General features: G+C 40.9%; 1 protein-coding gene across 3 annotated transcripts in view; it reads left to right on the forward strand.

Annotated features, from left to right (window-relative positions):
• INTS4 (integrator complex subunit 4) overlaps positions 1–26,526 on the forward strand; it is a 108,555-nt gene that overhangs the window by 73,881 nt on the left and 8,148 nt on the right. For all 3 annotated transcript variants that reach the window (XM_010365777.2, XM_010365776.2, XM_030918245.1), the window contains 6 exons: positions 6,177–6,270; positions 11,297–11,377; positions 13,205–13,335; positions 21,971–22,030; positions 24,631–24,790; positions 25,010–25,153. In XM_010365777.2, coding sequence (XP_010364079.1) covers positions 6,177–6,270; positions 11,297–11,377; positions 13,205–13,335; positions 21,971–22,030; positions 24,631–24,790; positions 25,010–25,153 — 670 coding nt within the window. The remainder of the gene's footprint in view (positions 1–6,176; positions 6,271–11,296; positions 11,378–13,204; positions 13,336–21,970; positions 22,031–24,630; positions 24,791–25,009; positions 25,154–26,526) is intronic.

The following is a 26,526-nucleotide window of genomic DNA, read 5'->3' on the forward strand; positions in this document are numbered from 1 at the left end:
GGACTCACACATATGACTGCTTTGCAGTGATAGCATCAGCCAAAAGGGCCGCAGAATATGAATCATTCACAAGTTGAAACACTGCAAAGACGGCTGTGTGGTGTGAAGAAGCTGCATTAGCTGCACAGGCTAAGCCCAAATGATACTCTGAATGGCAGAGTGTTCGCCTGAATACCATCACTGTAATCAGTAACAATAAAAGGGAAAACTGAATTTTTTTTAAGGTTGAAAAGATTTTAGCACAACAGTTTGTTCTCTTGCCACTGTACATTGAATCATATACTTGATATTTATTGTGTGTCTGTGATGTGCCAGTAACAGTACTCTAAACTAGGGGTCATCAAACTACAGCCTGTGGACCAAAGCTGGCCTGTTGCCTGCTTTTGTATGTAAGATCTGATTGAAGCACAGCCACGCTCATTTGTTTAGGTATTGTCTGTAGCTGCTTTCATGCTACAATCATAGAGTTGAGTAGTTGCCACAGAGACCATATGGCCTGTAAAACCTAATATATTTACTATGTGACCTTTTATAGAAAAAATTTGCTGACCCTGCTGTAAGCTCTGGACAGTCCACAGCTCTGTAAGCAGAGATTCCAGTCCTTTCTATACCTCTTGTGAAGTGATTTCTCTTCTCCCTCAACAAAGTGCTTAGTTTTGGAGGCCACTGAACGAGGTTGTTGGCCCTGAGCCCCGTAAAATAAAGTCTACTTCCTGAGTCATCCCCACCTAAATAAACATTTAGATTTTGTCCTTGACAATTTTATCCTGTTGGCACTAAAGCAAGTGCAAAAGGCACAAAAGCTAGCCAATTTAATGATCAGCTGCAGCACTGGCTCTTAGAAGATACTCGCCTTCATGGTCTGGGTTTCCTGAAGTGATAGTCTTGCTGGGCAGTGGCTGGCCAGATCACTGTTCTAAGTTCGGGACTCTGTGTTTCTAGCTTGAGTGTGTATTCAGGAGCATAGGCAGGATGGTGAAAAATCTGGAAAGGGAAGCAGATGGACCATAGCACTGAGGGCACCTGCGATGCTTTACAACCATCATTGCAGACATGAAGTAATTTGCTAAGAAGAGGCAGAACCAGGATTTGAGTTCAGCTTTGTGAACTCTAAAATCCATATTCTGTGATGTGCAGTGATAAACGGGATTCCTGAGATCTAATCACATGAGATTAGATCAGTTGACCCCTGGGGTTCTCCACAACTTACACTTTCTGAGTTGTTATGGAGTGAAATGTTAGCCTTTCATACAGAAGGTTCTCTGATGAGGACTGGAGCCATGTATTGTTAGTATGAGTGTAAAACAAATTTCACTGTCATACACAATGCCCTGTTTTGTAATCCAAACAGCCATTTAACCCAATGAAGTTCTCACCTATGAGCCAGATGCTGTGGCTTGCGCCTGTAGAACTGTTGTGAAGATTATTGTAATAATATGTGGTAAAAGCATTTTGAGAATATCAGTTACATAGATAATAGTTGGACATTTATGGATGTTTGCTTTAAAATTTAAACTATGGCTTATTTGACATACTGGACATGCTCTTGACATTTTGTAAGTAAATCAAATTTTATAAATGTCATCATGTTTAAATTCACTAAGCAGGGTTGAAGGGGATTGTTTTTTAAGGAATGCTGCAGTCATTTGTCTGCTATTTCTCAGTATGAATAGTGACCTCCTGTCTTTCAAAGTTTACATTTTTGTGTAAGTCCATGAAAATGCTGTTGCTATACACACTGTTGTTTCAGGAACCATATCACCTTAGAAGTGTTCTATAATAGAGAATTGTTCTTTTGGAGTAAAATAGCTCATTATAATCTGAAACAGAAGGGACTTCATTTATGAGAAATAGGAAGAAACGTACTACTTTTCTTATGGGAATTCTTTTACATACTAACCATTGAAGAACATGGGATTTTTTAGTTGAATTCTTTACAATCCTCTTTTTGCTTTAAAACTTTTATTGTCTTTAAGAGAGAGCGCCTATTTTGTAGTATGGGAACTGGTCTAGTAATTAAAGAGTAGAAATACACGTTTGTAATTTGTAATTATCTAGGCACAGGAATAAAGATGGCGTTTTCGAAGTCACCAAGACTTTGTGTTTATTTTGTATTTCCTAACATTCCTTTTTGCTCTACTAAGCTACTAAGAGACATTAATTATAAATTTGATTTTTAGAGATTCTAAGAGATTGAAAAAAATAAACTACCTTTGATTTGCACATCCAGAATCTTTCTATCTTTAATAGTGATTTAAATAATTCAGCCTATTTTGTAAGCTTAAAAAGAGTCACACGATATGTAAATGTGTTTACACATAGTGGCATAGTGCCATCATGTAGATTGCTAATGTGTGTGTTCCCGGGAGGAACTGTTTTGCTCTGCCTGATAGCGTCTATAGAAAAGTGGCCCAGTGTATCCAGTTTTTTTGTGTGTGTGTGTGGAGACGGAGTCTTCCTCTGTCGTTCAGGCTAGAGTGCAGTGGTGCGATCTCAGTTCACTACAACCTCTGCCTCCCAGGTTCAAACAATTTTCCTGCCCCAGCCTCCCGAATAGCTGGGACTACAGGCACACTCTGCCATGCCTGGCTAATTTTTTGTATTTTAGTAGAGATGGGGTTTCACCATGTTGCCCAGGCTGGTCTCGAACTCCTGAGCTCAGGCAATCCGCCCGCCTTGGCCTCCTGAAGTGCTAGGATTACAGGCGTGAGCCACTGCGCCCAGCCGTATCTAGTTTTAAATTAATTTTGGTCTCATCTGTGTTTGATGTAGTTAATAAATAAATGAAAAGAATTTAATAGCAAATAAATAAATGAGATGCAATATGATATGGTTAAAAAAATACTTTTGGCAGTCAGAGCTAACTCTGTCTAGTTCATGTCCTGTTTTGTTGTTTATTCTGTGACCTTAGGCAAGCCACCTAAATTCTGATCTTTAGTTTCCTGTTCAGTGAAATAGGATTAATTGCAATTCATATTGTGAGGATTAAGTGAGCTCAAGTAAGGAAACAGCTAGCACAGTACAGTGCACATAGAATGTGCTCAGTGTACCTTTCTCATTAGAGCCTATAGTCTCGTGATGGATGTCTAGACTGAAGCTTCCCGAGAAGCCTCATAAGCATAAAGAGATAAAGAGAGGAAACACTGGGACACAGAGGATTTTTCCCAGAGCTAACAAGTTTCCATTTTTGTTTCTATAGAAGTTCAGATTTCTTATGGCTAATTGTGTTGGTTTGGGTTACATCTTGTTCTGTGCACTTCAGAACAACTGCTACAATTCCGGGGCAGGGGAATAAAGTAACACTTGGAATCAGTTAGTTAATGTACAGTCAGTTGGTCTGTATTCTGTATAATTGTCATAGAAGGCAGAATCTTCCTGGAGAGGAAACACAAATGCTTCTGAAGTAGAATACTTCAGGGCTGTCTCTTGCAAGAGAAATATCAGAGAAGTGAAAGGAAGAGACCATCTGGCCACCAAACTCACAGTTCACAGTTCACAGTTGTGCTAGTCTGTGGTCTTGGCTTTCGTTGTGCTGGGTTCCCATGCTTTGGGTAGGCCTTCCAGGACCAGTTCAAGCAACCCAAACAAATAAGAAGTGATATATATCATACATTAATTCTTCAATCACTTTGAGAGTAATTTACTCTGTGCCCCTTTGTAGGCATCTCCTTCTTGATGTCAAAGTCCCTAGGAGGCATCTTTAACTATCATAACGTTACCTGCCGAGCATGGGATGAGAGGAAGTGGCATAGTCCAGTGGACAGTTTTTTCCAGGCTACTGTGAAACCTGATGCGCTATGCCAGCTCTGAAACAGACAGCTTCCCAAGTGACTGAAACCTTAAGGTTTCCCACAGTTTCCATTTCTATTCAGAATTTAATGTTGCTATTAAAAAGTAATGAGGCGGCTTTCTATGAATGCTGAGATGGTTAGGTAATACACAAACACATACACACATTCCTCCTCTAAAAAAGAAGGAAGCAAAGAAAACCAATACTTTTTGTAAATGCATGGCATATCTCAAAATTCAAAAGAAACTGGTAATAGTAGTTGCCTCTGGGAAGGTGTATAAGGTGGCAGGGCTACAGGGTACAGGCATAGGAAGGGGGACTAATATAATTTAATTTAATTGTATATCCTTTGAATTCTACACCTTAAGTATGTGTTACCTATTCAAAAAATTAAATGTTTTAAATCACCAATAATTCTAGCACAACTATTTTATTTGTGTATGACACTTTCTAATTTCTTACTGTAGGCAGATATGTTTTCATATGGTTACAATCATTGTGTTTATACTTATATTCAGTTAGGATGCTTTTCACAAGCTAGCTTATAATGGCTATTTATTTCCTGCTGTGATCTGAAAGTTTATGTCTCCCCCAAATTCATATACTGAAATCTTAACCCACAAGGTGATGTTATGAGGAAGTAAGGTCTTTGCGAGGTGATTAGGTCATGAGAGTAGAACCTTCATGAATGAGATTAATAACCTTTAAAAGAGGCCTAAGGGAGCTCATTTGTGACTTCCACCATATGAAGATACATGTAGAAGGTGCAACCTATGAGGAAATGAGCCCTCACTAGAAACCAAATCTGTAGGTGCCTTGATATTAGACTTCCCAGCCTATACAACTGTGAGAAATAAATTTTGGTTGTTTATAACCCACCCAGTCTATGATATTTTGTTATAGCAGTTGAATAACTAAGATGTTTTTCCAGATGTCCAGAAATTGGAGATATGGTATGATTAAGTGGCTTGTTTATATCATTGAGGCCCCAGTTTCTCTATTTCTCTTTGGACTTTTCTTGTCTTCAGCATTGGCTTTATCTTAAGGTTTTCCCCACTTAGAGTTACAGTTTGCTGCCAATGGCAATCAGGGCTATAAGCATCCTTGCCCAGTCCAGCAAGAGACAGACACCATGGAATATAAGTACTTTCATCTGAACTGATAAGGTCAACACAGGTCACATATCCAGACGGATAATATGCACTAATTGGCCTAGTTCAATCAGATACTACTTGGAATTGGGCTTGGGGAAATGTTCCCTTGAACAAAATCAGAGTTCAGTTAGTAATAAAGAAGTGGAGAATGGTTAACTAGACAGGCAACCAACAGTATCTACCATAATACCTTTTTAAAAAATAATGTTTTTTTCTGATACAAAAAAGTACTTGTTCATTGTCTTAAAAACTTGGAAAATAAAGCATAGTTGGGAGAAGGTACTAAAGAGTACCCTATTACCACTATCCAGAAAACCAACTCAATGTATTTTTCTCCTCTGTATAGTTTGTACATCGTTGAGATCATACACCTTATTAGCCATTTCGTATTTTAATGGCTATAAAATATTTATTTGGGCTGGGGGCGGTGGCTCACACCTGTAATCCCAACACTTTGAGAGGCTGAGGTAGGCAGATCACAAGGTCAGGAGTTGGAGACCAGCCTGGCTAACATGGTGAAGCAATGTCTCTACTAAAAATACAAAAATTGGCTGGGCATGGTGGTGTGCGCCTGTAATCCCAGCTACTCAGGAGGCTGAGGCAGGAGAATTGCTTGAACCCAGGAGGTGCAGGTTGCAGTGAGCCGAGATCACGCCACTCTACTCCAGCCTGGGCAACAAAGCGAGACTCCACCCCCCACCCCCCCAAAAAAAAAACATGGGTGCAGCAAACCATCATGGCACGTATATACCTATGTAACAAACCTGCATGTTCTGCGTATGTACCCCAGGACTTAAAGTATAATAATAATAAAAAATTTACTTGATTGGATGCATCGTAATTTATTCAATGTTTCTTTCACTGTTGAATAAGTAGTTACTGAGTTTTTACTCTAATAGTCCACATAACAATGAATATTATGGCCCATAAAGCGTTTCATTTCTGTTGAATATTTCTCTTAGTATTACTTTTCAGTGTAAAGCTGTGAATCAAAATATTTTACCATATATGTGCGTTTATAACAGTATGGTTTTGCTTTCCAAAAGGGTTACATCAGCTTAAACTACTATCATAGTGTGAGTGAACCAATTTTATTATAACCACTCCAGCATTCAGTGTTGTCATTTAAAAATGTATGACCAGTTTACTAAGTATAAAATGGTAAAATGCTTTTGACATGATCTTTATGTTGGTGGCATTATCCTGTGTTTGCCTTGTTTTATTCACTATAGGGATCTGCAAAGACTTGGAGAACTTCAGTCTGAATTGGCAGGAGTAGCTGATTTCTCTGCCACCTATCTTCGCTGTCAACTACTTCTCATCAAGGTTGGTTTGCATCCATTCCGTTTATGATTGTGATGCTATGTACAACTCCCCAATGCAATCCCTCCCTCCTCCCCCCTCCCCCCTCCCCCCTCCCCATGATAGGCCCCAGTGCGTGATGTTCCCCTTCCCGAGTCCAAGTGATCTCATTGTTCAGTTCCCATCTATGAGTGAGAACATGCGGTGTTTGGTTTTCTGTTCTTGTGATAGTTTGCTAAGAATGATGGTTTCCAGCTGCATCCATGTCCCTACAAAGGACGCAAACTCATCCTTTTTTATGGCTGCATAGTATTCCATGGTGTATATGTGCCACATTTTCTTAATCCAGTCTGTCACTGATGGACATTTGGGTTGATTCCAAGTCTTTGCTATTGTGAATAGTGCCTGCAATAAACATACGTGTACATGTGTCTTTGTAGTAGAATAATTTATAATCCTTTGGGTATATACCCAGTAGTGGGATGGCTGGGTCATATGGTACATCTAGTTCTAGATCCTTGAGGAATTGCCATACTGTTTTCCATAATGGTTGAATGATATAAATGATGAATTGATGGGTGCTGACGAGTTGATGGGTGCAGCACACCAACATGGCATAAGTATACATATGTAACAAACCTCCACGTTATGCACATGTACCCTAGAACTTAAAGTATAATAAAAAAAAAAAAAAAAATGATTGTGATGCTAAAAATGCATCTTTGTGGATCCAGCAGTGTGTGAGGCCATAAGTTGCAAAACTTATGGTCTTAATGCAACCACTTGACAATGGAGAAATTGTGTACTCTGCAGTGTGATTACATTTGTCTCTAATTAGCAAAATATTAACTCATATAGGAATTTGTAAATTTTGGGAGAATTCCTTTATCATAATGTAATTAGAGCAGATTGGATAATCATTTTAGTTGGAATCCCAAGGTTGTAAATGTTTTGTATAATTTGATTAGCAAAGGAATTGTATAAAGTTTTAGACTATTTTCTTAAAATGCTCATTTGAAGGTGAGGTGTGGTGACTCACACCTGTAATCTTAACACGTTGGGAGGCCAAGGCAGGAGGATCGCTTGAGCTCAAGAGACCAGCCTGGGCAACATAGTGACACCTCATCTCTACAAGAAAATTTAGAAATAGGTGGGTGTGGTGGTGCATTCCTGTATATCCAGCTACTCGGTTGGAGTTGGGAGGACTGCTTGAGCCTAGGAGGTCAAGGCTGCAGTGAGATTGCACTCCATCCTGGAGGACAGACCAAGATCCTGTCTTTAAAGAAAACAAACAAACAAACAAACAAAAAAACTCATTGCACTTCATCAAAGTTAAAAGGTTAATTTCATTGCTCTCAAAAGGACCAACTTGCTGGCATTTCTTACTCAGTAGTCAGCTATACACAGAATTGGTACCCAAGAATCTATTTAGTTTTGCTGAGTTAAAAAACAATTAAATGAGTTCAGTATCTTTCAGCTTCTGTAGCAGAATTTTACTATAAATTTTGGCACAGAATTTAGGAGAGCCCTTCTCACTTGACAAACTTTTATCTTGGCCCTAGTTCAAAATGTTCTTTGTTTTCAAAGTGATTAATGATATTTGACTAAAGTCAGAGTAAATCAGGGAGTCAAAAGTTATTTTCTACTGTGTGATCTTGTGCTAAATGTTATATATACAGTTGTGCAGGTGTGCGTATACATGTAAGGGTGGGTATGTATACTTGGTACTTAAATGGTCCTTGTTAGGTTAGATATGTTCTTTCTAATGTATATATCTGTGTAATCACCACCACAGGCAAGTCATAGAACATTTTCATCACTCCAAGAAGTTCCTTCATGCCCCTTTGCAAAGTTGTTTAAACGGCTTTTCCAAGCCTCTGTGAAACCCCAGGAATTCAAGGAGGCCATGGAGAAGAATCTACTTTTCTATAGTAGCAAAAGATGGGTGAGGAAAGGGAAGCGATTGCTCCTAAAAAGAACACATAATTGTTGGTTATTCAATGACAAGGGGTGACATTGTAGGTAAGGGGCCGAGCCAGAACCCAAGGCAAGTGTATTTAATAACAGGAAAAAAGCTAAATAAATTGTGGTACAGCTACCTAGCAGTATATTCTGTAGTCAGTAATGATCTTTATGATCTATACTTAGGGTGTAATGTTATGTACCCAAAAGAAGGGGAGCCAATCATAATCCCAAAAGACAGTCCACAACATCATAGTCCTAAACTGTTTAAATTCCAAAAGACTAAAATCCCAAAAAACATAGCCCGGAAAAGATCAAAATCCCCAGAATACAATTATGGAAGAAATAATTTTAAAAATTTAAACATATTTATTTTTTAAAGGGAAATTTATTTGAGAAACATAAAAACACAACAGAATACTTTATATACTACTTAATATAATAAAATAGACAATAACAACAAATTTGCAAGCATAAACACTCAGGTTACTAATGACAGTTGGGTGGGTATAACAGTTATGAGCAGATGAGCCATATTTATAAAGAATATGGTCATAAAGGGAAAGGTATAAATGCGTATCACTTGGTTGTTAATTGCGTATACCCAGTTTTTTTTTTTTTTTTTTTTTTTTTGAGATGGAGTCTCGCTCTGTCGCCCAGGCTGGAGTGTAGTGGCCAGATCTCAGCTCACTGCAAGCTCCGCCCCCCGGGTTTACGCCATTCTCCTGCCTCAGCCTCCCGAGTGGCTGGGACTACAGGCGCCCGCCACCTCACCCAGCTAGTTTTTTGTATTTAGTAGAGGCGGGGTTTCACCGTATTAGCCAGGATGGTCTCAATCTCCTGACCTTGTGATCCGCCCGTCTCAGCCTCCCAGAGTGCTGGGATTACAGGCTTGAGCCACCGCGCCCGGCCACGTATACCCAGTTTTTAACTATGGTCATATGAAATACTGTACCCAGCAACCTCAGGTCTTTTGACGAGATTGATAGAAACTGTGTTGGGTCACCACTGCATATGCAGTCACCCAAAGAGCTGAGATCTCAAGAAATTTTATCTTTCACAAATGCAGATGTACGAAAAGGGTATCTCTTCATTTATCGAGGAAGTTTCAACATTTTATGTACACACTCAATGCTTATACACAAAGTCAGTATTGTGATAATGCAGTTTCATGGAGTCAGATTTCTGATATCCAAGCAGCAGAACCCAGGGAGTCCATGTTGCCCTTTTGTCTTTTTTTTTTTTTTTTGAGACAGAGTCTCACCCTGTCACCCAGGCTGAATACAGTGGTGTGATCTCGGCTCACTGCTGCAACCTCTGCCTCCTGGGTTCAAGCAATTCTCCTGTCTCAGCCTCCCAAGTAGCTGGGATTACAGGTGTGCACCACCACGCCTGGCTAATTTTTGTATTTTTAGTAGAGACAGGGTTTTGCCATGTTGGTCAGGCTGGTCTCTTAACTCCTGACCTCAGGTCATCCACCTGCCTCCACCTTCCAAAGTACTGAGATTACAGGCATGAGCCACCGCTCCCAGCCCATTTTGTCTTTAGTATTTGTTCTCTCCTGGCCACTGGCTGATTGGATGGTGCCTGCCAACATTGAGGGCAGGTAGTCTCCGCCTAATACACTCAGATTTATACACTAATCTCTTCTGGAAACACTCTCATAGACACACCCTCAATGTGTAAAACAAAACAATGTTTTACCAGGTTTCTGATATTCCTTAATCTAGTCAAGTTGATACCTAAAATTAGGTCCACAAGTCCACCCCTTGTCAGCTTGGCACTCATACGCATCTCCTTAAGCCATACTTAATTTCCAAATAAAGACAGTAACAAGGTAATAGTTGTGCCTAACATGATACAGCTAACATGATGCAGCTATCCTGCATACAACCCAAAACACACTAATCACTTCCCCAGAATTTGGATGTCAGGATTTCAACATTTGGGATTGCATGTTTTGGGATTATGATCTAATTCCCAAACTTAATTCTGCTTTCTGACTACAACTATCAAAAAACATGCATACAAGAAATGATTAGAAGTAAATATTCCAGAAATTCCTATAGTTTATCTATAGTTGAGACCTACCGCTATTTAATCTGATAGCCACCAGATCCATGGGACTCTTGAGCAGTTGAAAAGTTGTTAGTCCAAACTGAGATGTGTTATTAAGTGCAAAATACACACTGGATTTCTTAGACTTAGTATGAAAAGAAAATGTAAACTGTCTAATTAATAATTTAAAAAATACTGCGTGGTGAAATGTTAATATCTTGGATATACTGGGTTAAATAAACTTTTTTAAAAAATTAACTTAGTCTTTGTATCTTCAAAATTAACTTACATCTTTGTAATTTAAAAACTGTGGCTACAAGAATATTTAAAATTACATATATATAGCTCGTTATATTTCTATTGGACAGTGTCAGTCTAGGTTTTCTGTAATATCATTTGATTACATCTGTAATTCAGAAGGACTGAGAAAATAAGAGGCTGTCACAGAAGTTTGTGCAGCAGATGAGGTCATGTGGATGGATAGGTGAGGAGAGAGATGGAAGGTAAAATTGTGGCTCTTAGTGATGGTTTTGAATGTAGAAAGATTGAAAGAGAGAGAAATCTAGGAAAGCTGCTAGATTTCTAGTTGAGTATGTTGGTAAAGTGGTTGGGGGCAGGTGTCATTCATCACATAATGAGCATAGGGGAAAAGAAAAAAGAACCACAGTCAAGGAAGAAGTATCTAGGTGACTTAGGTTAGTCCAGTGGCTCTGGGAACAAGGAGTGCCTAGAGCCCGGAAGCTGGCTGGCCTGCGCATTCTGGTGAAGCTTTCATGGTTCCTGTCCTCTGCTTCCAGAAGCACTGATCTGGGACACAGAGCTTTCGGGCCAGGAATTGGATCAAATGATTTAGCCCAAACCATTGGTCTCATCTTTCTCCATAATAAATACAGCTTATTGGATTAAAAGAATAAGATTGAGAAGTCCTGTTCATGGTAGACTTTCAAAGGAAAACAAAAATGTAAATCCCAAATGATATGCCAGTCTTTGTGACCTCTGTATTCTGTTCCCTCCTGATTTGTCTGTGTAGGCCTTGCAGGAAAAGTTGTGGAATGTAGCTGCCCCTTTGTATTTGAAGCAGAGTGATTTGGCCTCAGCAGCAGCGAAACAGGTAAGCTTATTCAGACCTTCCCTTCAAATAGGTCTCTCGCCAGGAATTGTCCAGTCCAAGGCAGAGCCAGAGGCCTTCCTATAGTTCTCTACCTCTGGTGTGGCCTCCCTAATTTTAGGCTAGGACAGAAGTTAGTGATATGAGAAGGAGCGTAACTAGGGGACACAGCACTCACTTTGGACTCAGGGGACCTGGGTCCTAGTCCCAGGTCTTCCTCTGATTTGCTGAGTGATATTGAGCAAGTTACTTAAATTCCCTGGATTTTTTCTCTTCTATAAAATGTGGCAGTTGGGCCAGGCGCGGTGGCTCACGCCTGTAATCCCAGCACTTTGGGAGGCTGAGACGGGCGCATCACTTAAGGTTAGGAGTTTGAGACTAGCCTGGCCAACATGGTGAAACCCTGTCTTTACTATCATGAATCTTTCATCTGAAAATGTAGCCCAACTCAATTAAGGTTGTTTATATCTTTAGCCTGTACCATCTCTTCAACGTTAAAAGGTCCTTACATATCTGGGTAGTTCATTAAGTAGGCTTTAATTTTATTTGCCTCTAGTTTATTTCTTTTTAGCTTTGAGCAGTTCCCCTTTGTACCTAAGTATTGAGACTTGGTGATCTCTTGCAGGTCAAGTCTTCCAGATAGGAAGTCTGTAAATGACCCAGCAGGAAGCTAATGATGGTGACTGTTATTGTTACATTACAGTTCACCAAATGATTTCAAGTCTATTAGCTTAATTAACTAATTAACCCTCCTAATAATCCCATTAGATAGGAATAAGTATTAAGTCTATTTTAGAGATGAGGCAGTTAAGGCTCAGCAAGATTAAATTCATAGAGCTATAGCTAATACAGTCAGGAATTGAGACCAGATCCTTTGATACCCAGAACCTATTTTCTGCTACAGTGCTGAACTCTTGTCTGATCCAGACTCTCTCTCTCAGACCTGGTATGTGGCCTGTTGTAGAGCAGTAGAATTTAATGACTAGAACCCAATAATTGGGCCATATTGGAAGGATGGGACCAGGGAGCAATAATTTGGAAGGAAAAGAGAAAAGGAATTACCATTGCTGTTTACCAGATACTGTGATAAACACGTTGCATGCTCTGTTTGATATTTGAAACTTCATGATATTGGTACTGTTTCTTCCCTGTTTACAGAAAGGGATTGAGACACTCATGTAATTTAACTTGTCTTACTGCCAATTGTAAGAGAATCTGGAGTCATTTCTGTGACCCCATAGTGTTCACTGGGAGGCAAGCACAGAAAGGAAAGAGAAGCATCATTTTGATGAAAGTAGCTTATTTGGATAGAACCGAGCAAGATCGTGGACTTGATCTGGGGTCATAGACAATGTTTTCTTGCACTTATTTCTGTCCCAAACTCCCTCAGACCAGGCCCATAGAACAGTCTGTCAGGATAACTAACATCTGGTTAATAGTTCCTGATGCTTAATTCTTGAGGACTTTCTGGGGATTGGGTTTCCATACATAATATATATTAATTTGTTCCCACAGCAGAGTGGGCTTCGTTTAGGGTAACAAGCGGTGCTTTCAGTGCTTTGCAGTTTGCTTAGTGATTAAGCTTTCTTATCTTCACATCATCAACTAAGATGATTTTATTACCAGGTCAGTCTTCTTTTTAAATAGGCAAAATAATTTATTCTCTTTTCACAAGGCATACTATACTAATTTCTTTCAACACTTAAAAGCATAGGGATGTAAAATCTCAGTTCAGAGTTTTACCTAAGGTCATTTAACAGTAGAATTCTATGCTGCTCTCAAGTAAGACTATGATATTTTTATCGATTGTTAATTATCTTTTCTTTATAGATTATGGAAGAGACCTACAAAATGGAGTTTATGTACAGTGGTGTGGAGAATAAGCAGGTGGTGATTATACATCACATGAGACTGCAGGCCAAAGCTTTGCAGCTTATAGTAACAGCACGAACTACACGAGGGTAAGATGTGGGGTTGGCCAAAATATGTGGCATGTTCCTTTCAAAGATACTTCAAATGCATTCAGACATTACACGAAAGTTAATGATAAGTAAAATGAGATTTAGGTAAGACGACCTAAGGAATGTGTGATCTATTCATTTTTTTTCAGGTATTACAGATTCTGTTGTTGGGTCACATTAGACCCTTGGAAATCCAGTTGTGTGTCTCCCTTGCTAAAAACCCTCTGGTGACTCTCCATTACATATAGCACAACACAGGACTTTATCTGGCAATAAGGACATTCTGTATCCTCCTACTTGATAGATTTCCTTAAGAATTTATGGCCGGGCGCGGTGGCTCAAGCCTGTAATCCCAGCACTTTGGGAGGCCGAGACGGGCGGATCACGAGGTCAGGAGATCGAGACCATCCTGGCTAACACGGTGAAACCCCGTCTCTACTAAAAATATAAAAAAACTAGCCGGGCGAGGTGGCGGGCGCCTGTAGTCCCAGCTACTCGGGAGGCTGAGGCAGGAGAATGGCGTAAACCCGGGAGGCGGAGCTTGCAGTGAGCTGAGATCTGGCCACTGCACTCCAGTCCGGGCAACAGAGCGAGACTCTGCCTCAAAAAAAAAAAAAAAAAAAAAAAAAAAAAAAAAAAAGAATTTATTGCCAAGGACCATTTTTCTGTTCTGAAGGGACTAATAAGCTTTTTGTCAAGCAGAAAGGATAAATTAAGAGGATGTACTGGGAAGTCAGACTACTTCGTTCAAATCTTGCTTTATCTACTTACTAGTTGTTTGGTTATGAGCCTTTCTGTACCTTGTTTCCCTGTACAAAATGAAAATGAAGATAGCATCTATCTCATGGCATTTCTATGAAGAATAAATGAGATAATACATGTAAAAATACTTAGCATGGCATTTGATACGTAATAAGAGCTCAGTGTAATTATAGCTGTAAGACTTTCAGATAACTGGAATTGCCACATTTCATTAATTCCAAGATACACAGTTTTTATTATTGTAACTTCTCTGAAATCAGGTATTTTGATGGTGTCCCCATAGTGTTTTTTGTTTTTTACTATTTCATAAAATAAAGGTGCATCTTAAGAATAATGGCATCATAGATTTGATACAAAAAAATACTTAGGTGACTCATTGCCAGCTCACAGACATGTTTGACGCTCAGTCAAGCCACTGTGTCAACAAGAAAAGTGGCATAGAGATATAAATATGAATGTTTAAACACAGAAATATACTAGGTCAGAAATGACATCCTGAAAAATAAAATATTTTATTTTTTCACTTATCTTGATAGTGACCTCATAAAGTCAGAGAATCATTTAATCATAAAGATATTCATATATGGCCGGGTGCGGTGGCTCACACCTGTAATCCCAGCACTTTGGGAGGCCAAGGTGGGCAGATCACGAGGTCAGGACATAGAGAGCATCTTGGCTAACATGGTGATACCCTGTCTCTACTAAAAATACATAAAATTAGCCAGGCGTGGTGGCACGCACCAGTAGTCTCAGCTACTCGGGAGGCTGAGGCAGGAGAATCTCTAAACCCGGGAGGCGGAGGTTGCAGTGAACTGAAATCACACCACTACACTCCAGCCTGGGCGACAGAGTGAGACTCCGTCATAAAAAAAAAAAAAAAAAAGGTATCATATATTCATTTAACAAACGTTTAATCCCTACTATGTGCCAGTTACAGCTGAAAAAACAAAGGTGCTTGTGTGATGGCATCTATACTTTTTTTAAAAAAAAGTTTTTTTTAGTTTATGTATAATTGTTACAAAAATTAAAATATTACAGGGTAAGTGAAAGTTCCCTGGTAATCTGCCACTTCTAAAACAACTGCCAGTATTTCATGTGTATACTTCCAGATTTTCCCAAACCATACAAACATAGATTATAAAGGTGTGTACAATAACATAAAGGGGATCATACCATTCTTTGCTGTTCTGCCTCCTATTCCTTTCACCCAACATTATAATATACTTATCTTGTCATGTCATTATATAAAGATACTAATGTTTTTAGGACTTTACTCAGGCTATAATATTTTATATTTTTCTTTTTTTCTTCTTTTAGATAAAGTCTCGCTCTGTCACCCAGGCTGGAGTGCAGTAGTCCGATCTCAGCTCCTCCTTCTGGGTTCAAGCGATTCTCCTGCCTCAGCCTCCCAAGTAGCTGGGATTACAGGCGTGCAACACCATGCCCAGCTAATTTTTGTATTTTTAGTAGAGACAGGGTTTCACCATGTTAGCCAGACTAGTCTCGAACTCCTGAGCTCAGGTGATCCACCTGCCTTGGCCTCCCAAAGTGCTAGGATTACAGGCGTGAGCCACCGCACCCAGCCTATATTTTTCATTTGTATGCATTCCTGCTGTTTTTTTTTCTTTCTGAGTTTTGCTGGATTGTTTTCTTTTTTCCTCCAGGGGTTTGAAAATTATGCACCCTTATTCTAAACTCTTCAAGTGAGAGGCAGTAGAACATACTGGTTAAGAGGGCTGTGGTACCACACTGCTTGGCTTCAGACCTTGACTTTACCATTTGCAAGCTAAGTAACCCTTGGACAAGTTACTTAACACTTCTTGGCCTCAGTTTGTTCTCATAAGTTAAATTGAGATTATAGTAGTACTTACCCCTTCCTCACAGGGTTATTGTAAGGGTTATGAAATTATTATATGCAAAACCATGTATTTATTTATTTATTTTATTTGTTTATGAGACAGAGTCTTGCTCTGTTACCCAGGCTGGAGTGCAGTGGCGTGACCTCAACTCACTGCAACCTCTGCCTCCCGGGTCCAAGCAACTCTCATGCCTCAGCCTCCCAAGTAGCTGGGACTACAGGCACGCATCACCACGCCCAGCTAATTTTTTGTATTTTTGGGAGAGATGGGGTTTCACCATGTTGGCCGTGCTGGTCTCAAACTCCTAGCCTCAAGTGAGCCACCTGCCTTGGTCTCACAAAGTGCTGGGATTACAGGTGTGAGCCACCGCCCCTGGTTGGATTATTACAGGCAAAGTCTTTAAAATGGTGTCTGTCACGTCCATTATAAATACTTGATACATGTTAACTAATATTAGTTTTAGTAATACTGTTATTACTTATATTTTTAATGAACATACTGAACTTAACATTTATCAGCATAAAAAGTTAAACAATTTATGGTCACCTCTCTAAGATCAAGATGATCTAGGCCGGGCGCGGTGTCTGAAGCCTGTAATCCCAGCACTTTGGGAGGCCGAGATGAGCGGATCACGAGGTCAGGAGATCGAGACCATCCTGGCTAACACGGTGAAACCCCATCTCTACTAAAAAATACAAAAAAACTGGCCGGGCGAGGTGGCGGGTGCCTGTAGTCCCAGCTACTCGGGAGGCTGAGGCAGGAGAATGGTGTAAACCTGGGAGGCGGAGCTTGCAGTGAGCTGAGATCTGGCCACTGTACTCCAGCCCGGGCGAGAGAGCGAGACTCTGTCTCAAAAAAAAAAAAGATGATCTAAGAGATCTAAGAGATCAAGATGATCTAAGATCAAGATGAAGATTTTAGTATGCTTTTGTTTGTCTCTTACTGCTTAAATAATTTGGGCCAGTTAGCTGGGCATGGTGGCTCACGCCTGTAATCCCAGCACTTTGGGAGGCAGAGGCAGGTGGATCACGAGGTCAGGAGTTCAAGACCAGCCTGGCCACGATGGTGAAACCCCATCTCTACTAAAAGTACACAAAATTAGCCAGGCGTGGTGGTGGGTGCCTGTAATCCCAGCTACTCTGGAGGCTGAGGCAGAAAATTGCTTGAACCCAGGAGGCGGAGGTTGCAGTGGGCCGAGATCGTGGCACTGCACTCCAGCCTGGGCGATAGAGACGCCATCTCAAAAAATAATAATAATAATTTAGGCCAGTTAAGGTCTAAATAATAATAACAATTTGGGCTAGATGCACTGGCTCATGCCTATAATCCCAGACTTTAGGAGGCCAAAGCAGGAGGATGGCTTGAGCCCAGCCAGGAGTTTGACCCCAGCCTAAGCAACATAGTGAGACCCTGTCTCTAAAAAATGAAAATGAAAAATTAGCTGGACATGGGTGGTGTGCATCCTGTGGTCCTATTTACTTGAGAGGCTGAGTTGGGAGGATCCCTTTAGCCCAGGAGTTCCAGGCTGCAATGAGCCATGATCATGCCATTGCACTCCAACTTGGGCAACAGAACAAGACCCTATCTCTTAAAAATAATAACAATAGGCCGGGCGCGGTGGCTCAAGCCTGTAATCCCAGCACTTTGGGAGGCCGAGACGGGTGGATCACAAGGTCATGAGATCGAGACCATCCTGGTCTACACGGTGAAACCCCGTCTCTACTAAAAAATACAAAAAACTAGCCGGGCGAGATGGCAGGCGCCTGTAGTCCCAGCTACTCGGGAGGCTGAGGCAGGAGAATGGCGTAAACCCGGGAGGCGGAGCTTGCAGTGAGCCGAGATCGCACCACTGCACTCCAGCCTGGGTGACAGAGCAAGACTCCGTCTCAAAAAAAAAAAAAAAAAAAAAAAGGGCCGGGCGCGGTGGCTCAAGCCTGTAATCCCAGCACTTTGGGAGGCCGAGATGGGCGGATCACGAGGTCAGGAGATCGAGACCATCCTGGCTAACACTGTGAAACCCCGTCTCTACTAAAAAATACAAAAAACTAGCCAGGCGAGGTGGCGGGCGCCTGTAGTTCCAGCTACTCGGGAGGCTGAGGCAGGAGAATGGCGTGAACCCGGGAGGCGGAGCTTGCAGTGAGCTGAGATCCGGCCACTGCACTCCAGCCTGGGTGACAGAGCGAGACTCTGTCTCAAAAAAAAAAAAATAATAATAATAATAATAATAATAATAACAATAATATGGCCGGGTGCGGGGCCTCACGCCTGTAATCCCAGCACTTTTGGAGGCCGAGGCGGATCACAAGGTCAGGAGATCGAGACCATCCTGGCTAACATGGTGAAACCCTATCTCTACTAAAAATACAAAAAAAATTAGCTGGGCATGGTGGCAGGCACCTGTAATCCCAGCTACTCGGGAGGCTGAGGCAGGAGAATGGCTTGAAACCAGGAGGTGGAGCTTGCAGTGAGCCGAGATCACGCCACTGCACTCCAGCCTGGGCAACAGAGTGAGACTCCGTCTCAAAATAATAATAATAATAAAATAATAAAAAAAAACTTGGAAGTTTGTTTCAGCTGATTATGTTTTTATAATGTAGCTTGTATTAATTTTTATGTTTATAAATATAATCTTTTAAAGTTGTTAAGTACATAATCCTTCTATATCTTTGTTTATTTTTATTTTTAATTTTTTTATAAAGTATTTTTTATTTTTAAAAATAATAGAAACATAGTTTCACTGTGTTGCCCAGGCCAGTCTTGAACTCCTGAACTCAAAGGATCCTCCCACCTCGGCCTCCCAAAGTGCTAGGATTACAGACGTGAGCCACCACTTATAATCTTTATAAGTTTAGCTCCAGCTTTGCCACCACTGTTCTCCGTCACCTTTTAAATTCCTTTGCTCTCATACATAAATGGAATTCTTTTCCAATATTTCCATATTGCTATGGTGCCTTTATTTATTTATTTTATTGGGCAACCCCTGCCAAACCAGAATAGGTTCATAGAGACTCTCTGCCTCTGCTATGTTCGTTCCCTTTTAGTATTTAATGTTACAGTTGGATGTCTTATGTCAGTCTGGTTCTCTTCCCTACAGCTTATTTTTCATGCTGACACCTTTAAAATTTTCTTTCTTTAATTTCATCAGGATATGTCTAGGTATGTGTTTTCTTTCAATATTCTTGCTGATCTTCAGTGGGAGTTTGAAGTATCAGCTGTTTTCAGCTCGGGGATTTTCTTTTTCCTCCATTATTTCTTTACTTCTTCTATACACTTTAGTCTGTCACACTGAACATTGGATTTTCTGGATCTGTTTTTCCTATACCTTTTCTTTTGTAATTTCAGTTTCTTTGTTTTCTATTCTATATTCTGAGTAAATTCTTTTTTTTTTTTTTTTTTTTTTTGTGACAGAGTTTTGCTCTTGATGCCCCGCCTGGAGTGTAATGGCACAGTCTCAGCTCCCTGCAACCTCCACCTCCCAGGTTCAAGCGATTCTCCTGCCTCAGCCTCCCAAGTAGCTGGGATTACAGGCATGCGCCACCACACCCGGCTAATTTTGTATTTTTAGTAGAGACGGGGTTTCTCCATGTTTGGTCAGTCTGGTCTTGAACTTCTGACCTCGGGTGATCCGCCCACCTCAGCCTCCCAAAGTGTTGGAATTACAGGCTTGAGCCACCACGCCCAGCCAGTAAATTCTTTAATATGCTCTTTTTAGTTTATCATTTCAGTTTACATTGTTGTCGATTCCACTGTTCTGAACTGTTGACTTTGATTTCATTATTATGTGTTTTATTTCCAAGTGTGCTTCTCTACTATTTTTTTCTTTTTTTTTTTTCCTGCTGTAAAGCTTCTCATCTTTTCATCTGCTGTTTCTGTAGCAGTTTCTCTTGCTTTGTCAGTGTAATATCCTTTTAAATCCCTGTTAACTCTCACCAAGGTTGTTGATTAGAATTTTAAAAAAAGTTTTCTGTGCTTTCTTGCCTTAACTGTTTTTGAGAACTGCTTGGTCTTATTTACAGCTCCTGATTGTCGTTTACAACACCTAGTCATTTTCCATTGTCTTTGCATACTTACAATGAAAGTCTAGACTAGTTTAAATTGGTAATTTGTATTCTTCTTTAATGATTGTTAGCCCCGAGTGAGCCTCACTTTCATAGCTTTCCTTCCCTCACACCGAAGGAAAAGTAGGAGTTCTTAGTATTAGAGGCCTACTTCATATATATGGCATGTTGAAGAGGATGCCTGGTGTTTTTTGACGTTTGGGGAGAGTTCCCAAATCTTTTTGTATTTTACTGCCTGGAGTCTCTCCAAGATGATTCTCTATATAATCAGGGAAATAAATAAGGAAATGTCACTGCTTGGCCAAATTGCTTTCTTTTGTGCCCCTGCTTGGCTGGAATTCTCCCTTCTAGCCCTCTTACTCCTTGTGGTCTTTGGTGGGTGACCTCACTATGAAATTTCACTTCCATTTCTGGTAGAAGATTACTTTAAAAACTTTCAAGTGCTACTTTTTTTTTTTTTTTTTTTTCAGGAAAATAATTAGAATGAATGTTGCTTCCAGAGTAGGTTTCCATTTGCCATCTACCCTCGGCCCCATTTTTTGTTCATTCAGCAAATACTTATTGAATGCTGCCTGTGCTAGGAAATGTATGATGAAGGATACAAAGTCTACTCATGGAGACTATATTTTATTTTATTTTTTTATTTTTATTTTTTGAGACAGAGTCTTGCTCTGTGGCCCAGGCTGGAGTGCAGTGGCCGGATCTCAGCTCACTGCAAGCTCCACCTCCCGGGTTTACACCATTCTCTTGCCTCAGCCTCCTGAGTAGCTGAGACTACAGGCGCCCGCCACCTCACCCGGCTAGTTTTTATTTTTTGGTAGAGACGGGGTTTCACCGTGTTAGCCAGGATGGTCTCGATCTCCTGACCTCGTGATCCGCCCATCTCGGCCTCCCAAAGTGCTGGGATTACAAGCTTGAGCCACTGCGTCCGGCCAAGGAGACTATATTTTAATAAAAAGACTAAACATGATTCTCTTACATATTGTTATATAAGGAAAGAGTACTTGTTTTATCTCAGTGAGAACTTTATTCCTCCAATGAATAAAATATTAAAGAAAACAAGTGGAAGTTTCATGCAGAAATTACATACAAGAAATAGGAAGAAAACATACAAAGGTCAAAACTTAGTAAGTCATATGGACCTAGCATGTTGCCTGGATTATTTAGGTATGCATTAACTTTTTCCTGAAATGAAATGTTCTCAAGTACTGTGAGGCCAAATAAATCAAGATAGAGAGGAAGGAACACCATCTGTGTCCGTGGGCAAAGTAGTAACAAAACCTTTTCCCCTCTTGCGTAAGAATTTACTCAACTTTTTAGGTATGTTTCTTGGAGCCTTTACAGTGTCAACTACATTAGTAGGCTATACCGCTATGGAAAAAATGATCTCTGAGTAAACTGCATGTAGACCAGAAGGAAATATAAATAAACTAGTTTCAAGATGCAGATACAATGGCTATAGGCTTCATTGAGTGCAATGATTCTTGAAAGTGGATAGATCTTGCAGCAGTCCACACAGCTATCTGGGAGCTTTCATCCCAATGTTGACAGCTCATGTGCAAGATGAGCTCTAAATCAGGTAGGTATAGAGACCATACTAGCTGAGATGCTAATGACGCCAGGACTCCCGCAGAAGGGGAACTTGACACTGTACTGCCCACATGCTATGCTTCTCTCCTGTATTCGTAGTGAGTCTAGTGCCAAGTGTAGCGTGTGATAGTCTTTGATTTTTAATATTCTTTGAGCTTAATGGGCACTGCAGTGGTTTAATCAGGTCTTGGGATCCCGACAGGTGTTTCCACCAGGTCCATTAGGAGTCTTCTATTACTTTTAGAAATCATTTTTATAGCGTAATATGCTAATTTTCCTTTAATTTAGGCTCAGGTTTCTGGGACTTTTGGTCCTCCTCAGTTTGCAGATTTCACAAGCAAATCCTTTTACATTTCTTTTCTACAGACTTGATCCCTTATTTGGGATGTGCGAAAAATTTTTACAAGAAGTGGATTTTTTTCAGAGGTAAGTATTTTATAACTCTTCTGGCTTATTAAATGTTGGTTACACGGAGGATAGCACTTGCAGGCAATAGGAACAATCACAAATCACATTCCTTGGTATAGCTAGTGCAGCCAAGCTATCATCTGTGGCCATGTCGTTAACCTTAAATTAGGAAAAAAACCCTAATTTGGTTTTTTTTCCTTAATGTTGTAGAAACTTCTTTGAAGTTAGAGCTTCAGAACTAAACCTACCAGGAATCACTTGCATTTAGCACTCAGCTAGGCCATAAAAAGACAAATAATATGAAGAAAACGTGTAAATACGTTTGTTGAAAAAAATCATTAGTCATCTGTTTTTTTCACCACTGTTCGTTCACACCATTCTTATTTATTTATTTATTTAAGACAGAGTCTTGCTCTGTCGCCCAGGCTGGAGTGCAGTGACGCAATCTTGGCTCACTGCAGCCTACGCCTCCTGGGTTCAAGTGATTCTTCTGCCTCAGCCTCCCAAGTAATTGGGACTACAGGCACCCGCCACCACACCCAGCTAATTTTTATAATTTTAGTAGAGATGGGGTTTCATCATGTTGGCCAGGCTGGTCTCTAACTCCTGACCTCAAGTGATCTGCCTGCCTTGGCCTCCCAAAGTGCTGGGATTATAGGTGTGAGCCACCACCGCATCTGACCTCATTATTATTTTTTGAGACAGGGTCTCACTCTGTCACCCAGGCTGGCACAGCTCACTGCACCCTTGAACTCCTGGGCTAAAGCTATCATCCCACCTCAGACTCCTGAGTAGCTAGGGCTACAGGCATGTGCCACCATGCCCAGATAATTTTTAATATGTTTTTTAGAGATGGGGTCTTGCTGTGTTGCTCAGGCTGGTCTCAAACTCCTGGCTTCAAGAGATCCTCCTGCCTCTGCCTCCCGAAGTATTGGGATTACAGGTGTAAACCATTGCACCAGGCCCACACTGTTCTTACACTTGCATATTTCTCTATAATCTACAAACAATTGTTTTGTAATTCTGTAGGTAAATTTTATTTTGTAGAATACATGTATTTTTTCAGAATTTTATATGGAATGAATCCATTGAAGCACATGCAGTAGTTGAATGGAAAGCTTGATGAAGAAATAGGAGTCGGCCGGGCGTGGTGGCTCACGCCTGTAATCCCAGCTCTCAGGGAGGCAGAGGCGGGAGGATAGCTTTAGCCCAGGAGTTCGAGACCTGCCTGGGTAATACAGCGAGACCCCGTTCTCCACAAAAAGGAAAAAAAAAAGAAATAGGAGTCGAGGGAATGACCAGACTTTTGGTATGCTGGCAGAATAATACTGAGAGAAGACATAGGATCTTAAAGCACTGAGATGAAGTCTGTTTCATTTCTTCCACTCATCGTCTCTGCCCTCATGAAGTTCACCAAACCTGAGGTTTTAATGACTCTGTACTTGTCATTTGGATGATGACAGCTTCTTATAGGGCTGAGTTGCAACACTACATTCACCAGCAGGTAATGCTCTCTAGCAAATTGTACCATCTAGCTTGGCTTTTTAAGATCCTAGTTTGGAGGCTGAGTGTGGTGGCTCACACCTGTAATCCCAGCACTTTGTGAGGCCAAGGTGGGTGGATCACGAGGTCAGGAGTTCGAGACCAGCCTGGCCAATATAGTGAAACCCCGTCTCTACTAAAAAATACAAAAAATTAGCAGGGCGTGGTGGTGGGCACCTGTAATCCCAGGTACTCGGGAGGCTGAGGCAGAAGAATTGCTTGAACCCGGGAGGTGGAGGTTCCAGTGAGCCGAGATCATGCCATTGCACACCAGCCCGGGCAACAGTGCGAGACTCCGTCTCAAAAAGAAAAAAAAAAAAATTCTAGTTTTGAATCTGAAATAAGTTCATGCCTTACTTTTGGCTTTAGATTCTTTAAAGTAGAGAGTCTGTTTTTGCACCGTTGGGTTGAAAAGATTTTTGGGAAGATGATAGCTCTGAATCCCCAAAGTTCTTCATCTGTTGTTCTTAATTCATCCTTTGAGTTCCTGCATAAGATATCACCTCCTCAGTGAGATATTTTTTGACTGTCCCTTGGCACAAGGCACAAAATTGGATCAGTCCGAGCCAAAAGTAACGTACTTAACTTTTCTGAGCCTCAATGTGGCATCATCCCCTCTGAGTCTCAGTGTTTCTTGAATGCAAGCTCCATTGCACTTGAATGCAAGCTCCATTGAAGCAATCATTTTGTTCTCTTTTGTTCACTGTGTTTCCAGAACCTGAAATAGTGCTTGGTGCTTCGTAGGTCTTAAAAATGTATTTGTTAAAATAATTAATGAATCTATAATATGAAAATAAAAATTCTAATGATGCATAGGATTGCTGGGACTTAAATAAGATCATGTAAAACACTTAAGAGTATTCCTGGCACATAATGGTTATCAGTAAACAGAGGCCTTTCTGATGATCATGAGTGAGGCATGTTTGTATAGGTACCAGTCTATCTTGGTCATAAACTGCAAGGTCCTCTCACTTCATCATTCTTCCTGCTTCAGGGTTTGGTAGGTGTCTGGGGCCCAACCTGTGGTGAACGAGTACACAGTTGAATGAGTCAGTTGCTTCTGTTTGTTCCTCTAGGTATTTCATCGCTGATTTGCCCCACTTGCAGGACAGCTTTGTGGACAAACTCCTTGACCTTATGCCCCGACTCATGACATCTAAACCTGCAGAAGTGGTCAAAATTCTACAGACCATGCTGCGACAGAGTGCCTTCCTGCATCTCCCGCTTCCAGAGCAGGTCAGGGTCTATTTGGCCCTTACAGGCCAAATCTGTCCAGACGGACAAAAATCTTTACCTTGGTGATCTTCTTTGACCAATGGAACAACTGGGCTAGGCTCTTCCTCTGAGTGGCTCCCACATGCCCACTCATTAGATAAGGAGACAGAAAAAAGATTGTGTTTTCTTATCCAGGAATGACTTGGCTTTAGAATCATAGTATTTTCTTCTTGCTTACAGATCCACAAAGCCTCAGCCACCATCATCGAGCCAGCGGGCGAGTCAGACAACCCTTTGCGGTTTACCTCCGGGTTGGTGGTGGCCCTGGATGTTGATGCAACCCTGGAGCATGTGCAGGATCCTCAGAACACTGTTAAGGTCCAGGTCTGTCGAGTGTGGGTCCTCATGGAGCTTCTAGACTGACCTTGTGTTGAAGTATTTAATGTTAGTACCCCTGTAGTCTCTATCTGAGGGACAGAAACTGGAACAGGAGAAGAAATGAGCCTCCATGGGAAAGAACCTAGGCTTGAATCTCAACCACTGCTGAGTGTGGTTTGGAGCAAGTTACTTTAAACTCTGAGTCTCAGATTCTACAACTAACAAACAGGAGGAGTTGACATAAAGAGATAATGTATTTAAAGCCCCCAGGACCCAGTAAGGGTTCACTAAATGATAAGACCTTTTCTAATCTTGTAATGTGACGTTAAGATTTGGTCTTTTGTTACAGAAAACTGTAATAAACAAGTTCCCTTCAGTCTGTAAGTCAGTGAGCTGGCAGATAAAATTTATGGATGGGAAAAGGTGATGACTAGGAAATATTCTTTCCCAAGTTACATAGATGTAATAGATACATGTGAGAAATGTAGTAGAGACACTAATCAATTTAGACAGTGCAGTTAAGCCTCACAATGAAGTGGTAGTACTTCATTCATCCATCTGTCCACTCATTCATCCTTCCATCCATCTGTGCAATCGTGTTTACTCTATTGCAAGTGCTAAGTGCTGTGGTTGCCAAGGTAAATATGTCACAGTTCTTGCTTTCGGGGTGTGCACAGTTTCAGTGAGAGACATACAAATGGGCAGGCAATTAGAAAACAAGGTTTGGTGAGTAGACATGCACAGGATGGGTCATCTCCTAGACTGCCTCCTAAAAAACCCCTTTCAAAGCACCTCTATCCACATGCAGGGCTAAACCTTTTAGAGTACTCAATTTGGAGTGTGGTGGAGGCTCAGGAAAGGAAAGGAGAAGGGCACAATGGATATGGGAGAAGGGCTGAAGGGATATGAGTCAAAGCAGGGATGCAAGCACTGGCAGGAAGTACAATAAGGGGACAGAAAAATAGGCTGGAACAGGCAGAGAAGGCTTCCTGGAGGAGGTAAGGATGAATCAGACCTTAAAGATGATGCTTTTTTTGGCTATGGTGACAGTAGAGGAATGGGCCTTCTGGCTTCCAAGCAGGAATTATTATAAATTATGAGACCTGCAGAGAACTAGTTCTGAGCTAGCTGTGAAGTTGTATTGCATATTGCAGCATTTGTGTGTGTGTGTGTGTGTGTGTGTGTGTGTGTGTTTTCCCCACATTAGTGGTTTTCCACCTTCACTGCACTGTAGGACTACTCAGAAAGCATTAAGAACAGATGAATAGGTGTCAGCCTACATTAATTAAATCAAAATCCTGAGAATAGGGCCCATGGACACTAGTGTTTAAGAGTTCATGGATGATTCTAATATGTAGTCCGTGATACCAGCAGAACTA

This window comes from Rhinopithecus roxellana, chromosome 15 (genome assembly GCF_007565055.1).
Source record: "Rhinopithecus roxellana isolate Shanxi Qingling chromosome 15, ASM756505v1, whole genome shotgun sequence".
Taxonomy (NCBI): Eukaryota; Metazoa; Chordata; class Mammalia; order Primates; family Cercopithecidae; genus Rhinopithecus; species Rhinopithecus roxellana.